Source organism: Neomonachus schauinslandi, chromosome 13 (assembly GCF_002201575.2).
Source record: "Neomonachus schauinslandi chromosome 13, ASM220157v2, whole genome shotgun sequence".
Taxonomy (NCBI): domain Eukaryota; kingdom Metazoa; phylum Chordata; class Mammalia; order Carnivora; family Phocidae; genus Neomonachus; species Neomonachus schauinslandi.
Genome location: NC_058415.1, coordinates 17,911,630 through 17,917,657, shown reverse-complemented (window position 1 = coordinate 17,917,657; position 6,028 = coordinate 17,911,630). Strand labels below are relative to the sequence as shown.

Genomic DNA, 6,028 nt, shown 5'->3' with positions numbered 1-6,028 from the left:
CACATTAAATTCCAATGGGATCTTTACAGGTAGACTTAAGAATTGCTATGAAAACAAGATGTTTAACAGAGTAAAATATAGTGTGGGTGTTACCAGATTAAGAATTATTAAATTAAAAAATGAGAAAAGGGGGTACCAGAAGAGACCCTGGTGTAAAAATTTATTCTATTGTTATAAAGGAAAGATCCTGGGGCACCTGGGTGGCTCAGTTGGTTAAGCGTCTGCCTTCAGCTCAGGTCATGATCTCAGGGTCCTGGGATCGAGCCTGGCATCTCCCTCTCCAGTAAATATTTAAAAATGAAGGGAAGATCCTAAACTAGTAAAAGGAAAAATGACCCAGCCAATAATGTTAGTCTATTTATTTTATCTCCTACTATATATCATAAGCCAAAATAAGTTCCAGATGAATGGCCAAATGTAAAAAGCAGAGATTAGAAAAAAATGCATGTGGATATTTAGTTGATTTTGAAGACTAAAACTTCTTAAAAACACACACACACAAGTGAGATCTAAAACGATAAACCCTGCCCTCCAATTTTCTTTTTCCATTTTGGAAGCAAGCAATAACTGAGGAAATGGTTTCAGCAAATACAGTTTATCTGCAGGGGATACTTTCCAAGCCCCGCAGTGGATGCTTGAAACCATGGATAGTACCAAACCCTATAGATACTATGTCTTTTCCCTATACATACATACCTGTGATAACATTTAATTTTTAAATGAGGCACAATGAGAAACTAATAACATAGAACAATTATATCAATATACTATGATAAAAAGATGTGAATATACGTGAATGTGGTCTCTCTCAAATCTTATGGTATTTATCTGTCTTCTTGTGACAGTGTGAGATGCTAGAATGCCTACAGGACGGGATGAAGTCAGGGGAATGACGTGGGCATGGTAACGTAGCATTAAGCTACTACTGACCTGATGATCTAGCAGATGGAAGGTCATCTGCTTCCTGACCGTTAATAACGGGATACTACTTAGTAGTAGTAGTATTACTACTAGGAAACCACAGATAAGGGGGAACTACTGTATGGAAAAATGTGAGAGACAAAAATATACAAAGAGCTCTTATAAGAAAATTGGTGTCAATTTGAATAGAAAAATGGGTAAAATACAATTATGTTTAATTCCTAGAACTACAGAGGAAAAAATGATTTACTAATAAAGCTATAAAAATTTTTAAATGTTCTGTTCTTTAACTTTTTTCTTTCCATTCAATTTTGGCAGGAATGAGTATAAAAAACGCACAGCTGGTCACAGCGTAGACTGGTACATCTTGTCTGGAAAGGAATGTGACAAAGTGTGTCCAAGCTCTCAAACTGATTATTCCCTTTGCTGCAGTAATTCTCAGAACTCCATTCTAGGGAAATAATTAAAGATATAAACAAAGACTGATAAAATAATGATGTTCATCCAAACCTTATTTAAAATAGTGTAAAATTCCAAGCAAACTACACATCCCAGATTATGTATTAAATGTAGTACAATCATAGGATGGACTGTCATGCTGTCTTTTAAATATCGTTGTGAGGATATGTGACAACAGGGAAATATGCTCTTAATAACCACAAGAGAAAGAAAAAGGATATGGAAACTCTATATAGTGTGCTTTTGGCTTTGAAGAAAACAGTGCTATCTGAATATACACATGCAAATATTTGGGGGGATAGAAAAGAAGATGGAAGAAACTATATCAGAATATTGGTAGAAGTTGATCTCTGCATGGGGGGTGATGCACGAACGTTCTCTCCTTAGCCTGTGTCCCTGTTGGAAACCATCTTACCTGCATAATCCTCGGTACCATAGTCATCGGTGGGGTCTTCTACTCGGCTATAGCGGACACGTTCTACTTTAGGAAACTCATTGGTTGGTGAGTACGGCTGCACGGAGGTGCCATAGAGGACCAAAGACCATTCTTTCAATTTCCCTTGAAAAATAATGAAATGATAGCATGACTACACATTCACTTTTGAGCTTTACAATTTAATTCCTTCTCATTAAGAAAAAGCAACAGAAGAATTGTGGCAAGCATATTCATATGAATCAGCATGAGGTGCATAGCTAGAAATGTACATTTCCCACCAGTTGAAGAATTAACTAATAATTGACATATCACATATTTACTGAGCACCAACTACAGGATAAGCCTTAATTAGCTTTTATAAGAAGACTGAGAAATGAACACCTCTCAGATAGCTGGACCAAGGGCTGAATTTCAAATTATGGATATTTTAAAAGAGAACCCCAGAATTTTACAGAGGCCTTTGCTTTTCTACATATAAATACCATATTTGAATTTTTATCTGACTTGTTTATCAGTAAGACAAAACAACTACTTTGTTCCACCTAACTGAATTAGTCATTTAGTCTTAAGAATACATCACTATTTATACTATGCTATAGACCTGAGCTGTCCAGTGATAGCCCCTAGATATTTGGCTATTTAAAATTTAGCTCCTCAGTCATACCACATTTCAAGTGCTCAATAGCCATATGTGGCCAGTGGTCACTACAATGGATACCACAAATATAGAGTGTTTCTACCACGGCAGAATGTTCGAGTAGACAGTGCTGCAATAAAGCTTTGTCTGGTCAAGAGTGCCTTGAGTGAGACAGGAGCCACGTGTTTTAACTCCTTTGCAGAGAAGGTTCTCAACATTTTGCTTTAGTCCTTATTTCTTTTTGTGTTAATAAAGCTAAGAAAAACTTCTTACAGGTCACTAAGCTTAATAAGATTCACATAAAGAATCAACCATAAGCAGAAGTGATTAAGACAAAACCATTAAAAACATGGAAGTATGCTGGCAGGAAGCAGAACCTTCCTGAAGGTCCCTCCTCCACTTAGCCGAATACAGAGAATCCAGGCATGGTTGGGGCCAGGGTTCTGTCACAGCCCTGAGAGTGGTGAACTTGAGGTGTCAGCTGATCTATTAAGTTTGAATCCATTCAATGTTCACAACAATTGGGAGGTAGGCACTTGAATTCCCAATATATAGCTGAGGAAACAGGCATAGAGGGTAATAATTTTCTCAAAGGCACTAAGAGTACAGACTGCTATTAAAACCCATCTGGGGGTTCCAGTTTAAGATGACAGTGTAGGAAGATCCTGAACCCACCTCTTCCTACAGGTACATAGGGGACAAGTTCCTCTGAACAAGAAAACAAAACCAATAGGCTGAGTGGCTCCTACGCAATAGGCAAACAAAAAACCCACAGGAAAGCAGGTAAAAGAGGCCGAGACACAATATTGCAATAAACCCCACCCCTGGCACTGTGACCCACAATCAGGACTCACGACCCCAAAGTTTCTCCCCAAGAAGCAAAAGGTTTGAACCCCACATTGGGCACCACAATTTTTAAGACCTGCGCCTGAGATGAGTCCCCGAAACATCTAGCTTTGAAAACAAATAGGGCCTGAGACCCACAAGGCTATAGTGAACTGACTAAAGAGCTTGCATGTGTGGACCCACCCACTCCAAGGCTCAGGGCAGAGGCAGCCAATTGAAAAGCACGGACTTTCTGTGAAAGAGGCTTATTTGCTTACCGTAACATACAGCTAGGGGCCTGCTGAAATACTCTCCAGTGGGCACCATCTTTGCTCTCTCCCTCAGTCTTGCTCCAACTCACTAGTATCTCCCAGAAGGAACCTGTTCTCTTATCTGGGACCCCAATTTTTATGGCTGCCTCTCAGGACACACCTCTTGGTTGTTGGCACTGGTGGCTGGCAGGGCTTATGTTTACTGGTAACACAGGACTGTAAACAAAATTGACAGATCTATACTTAAGCTCACCCAGGAGAGAGAATCGAAATCAGAAATGAAAGAAGCAGGGGGTGACTAGGTGGCTCAGTGGATTAAGCATCCAACTCTTGATTTCAGCTCAGGTCATGATCTCAGGGTGGTGAGATCGAGCCCCGCTTTGGGCTTCATGCTGAGCATGGAGCTTAAGATTCTCTCCCTCTGGGGGCACCTGGGTGGCTCAGTCGTTAAGCGTCTGCCTTCGGCTCAGGTCATGATCCCAGGATCCTGGGATCGAGCTCCGCATTGGGCTCCCTGCTCGGCGGGAAGCCTGCTTCTCCCTCTCCCACTCCCCCTGCTTGTGTTCCCTCTCTCACTGTGTCTCTCTGTCAAATAAATAAATAAAATCTTTAAAAAAAAAAAAAAAAAGATTCTCTTCCTCTGTCCCACCCCCAGCTCATACACACTCTCTCAAAAAAAAAAAAAAAAGAGGTGAGGTTATAACTAAAATAAAAATAAAAACCATGAAAATAGGGGTGCCTGGGTGGCTCAGTTGTTAAGCGTCTGCCTTCGGCTCAGTTCATGATCCCAGGGTCCTGGGATCAAGCCCTGCATCGGGCTCCCTGCTCAGCGGGAAGCCTGTGTCTCCCTCTCCTACTCTCCCTGCTTGTGTTCCCTCTCTCACTGTGTCTCTCTCTGTCAAATAAATAAAATCTTAAAAAAAAAACCTATGAAAATATAAAGTATTATAAAAGACTATCATCAGTTACACGCCAACAAAATGAACAACCTGGAAGAAAATGGATAAATTTTTAGACCTATACAACCCACTAAGACTGAATCATTAAGAAACAGAAAATCTGAAAAGAACAATTACTAGTAGAGATGGAATCAGTAATTAAAAAAAGAAAACCCTCTCGACAAAGAAATGACCAGAACTGTATCATCTTTGGTCAATTCTACCAAATATTTAAAGGAATACCAGTCCTTCTTAAACTCTTCCAAAATATAGAAGAAACATTTCCAAACTCATTTTATGAGGCTAGCTAGCATTACCCTGATCCCAAAACCAGATAAGGATGCCACAAGAAAATCCCTGATGAACACAGATGCAAAAGTCCTCAACAGAAAAATTAGCAAACTGAATTCAACAATATTAAAGGGATCATAAATCATCAACAAGTGAGATTTATTCCAGGGATGCAAGAATGTTTCAACATTCACAAACCAATCAATGTGATTCACAACATTAAGAAAATTAAGGATAAAAATCATATGATCACCTCAACACATACAGAAAAAGTATTAACCTACTTCAACATCTATGATAAAAGCTTTTATTAAAGTGTGTATGGGGGAATAATAAGCATCATAAAGATCAGGAACAAGACACTCACCACTTTTAAGAGTCTCATGCTCTACTGACTGAGCTAGCCGGGCGCCTGACACTCACCACTTTTAGTCAACATAGTGTTAGAAGTCCTAGCCAGAATAATTAGACAAGAAAAAGAAAGGGCATTCAAATTAGGAAGAAGTATGTCACTATTTGCACATGACATGGTACCGTGTATGAAAAACCACAGAGGTACCACCAAAAACTGTTAGAACTAATCAACAAATTCACAAAAGCTGTAGGATACAAAATCTTTTGCATGTCTATACACTAATAATGAACTATCAAAAAGAAAATCTTATTTATAATTGCATCAAAAAGAATAAGAGGGGCGGAGCAAGATGGCGGAGGAGTAGACCTGGATTTCGTCTGGTCTCAGGAATTCAGCTGGATAGGGATCAAATCATTCTGAACACCTACAAACCCAACAGGAGATCGAAGAAAAGAAGAGCAACAACTCTCTCATCAGAAAAGCGACCACTTTCTGGAAGGTAGGACGTGCGGAGAAGTGAATCCGAGGCGATATTCGGGAGGATAGACGGCGGGGGAGGGGCCTCCGGCGGCCGCTTCTGGCAAGTGATAGAACCACGGAGCACAAAATCGGAACTTTTAAAAGTCTGCTCCGCCGAGGGACGTCATTCTGGTGGCTAAGCGGGGGGTGGAACCCTCCGGGACAGTGTGGTCTCAGGACCTTCGGGGTCACAGAAAGACCGGGGGTGCCTGAGTGCGGCAGAGCTCCCAGGTAACAGAGCAGGGAAGCCGGCTGCAGAGGCGGAGCCCAGGCGCGGGCTCTCAGCTCGGGGTTGCCATAAACCGTGATCCGCGGCACAGTCGGGCCCCTGCTCCTCCAGCAGGGACCCAACAAGCGGCAGATCCGGGGAGACTC

At 41.0% G+C, this 6,028-nt stretch overlaps 1 protein-coding gene across 3 annotated transcripts in view; it reads right to left on the bottom strand.

The window, feature by feature from the left end:
• Positions 1-6,028, bottom strand: part of PCSK5 (proprotein convertase subtilisin/kexin type 5) — a 463,530-nt gene that overhangs the window by 179,249 nt on the left and 278,253 nt on the right. For all 3 annotated transcript variants that reach the window (XM_044920816.1, XM_021689363.1, XM_021689364.2), the window contains exon 14: positions 1,796-1,939. In XM_044920816.1, coding sequence (XP_044776751.1) covers positions 1,796-1,939 — 144 coding nt within the window. The remainder of the gene's footprint in view (positions 1-1,795; positions 1,940-6,028) is intronic.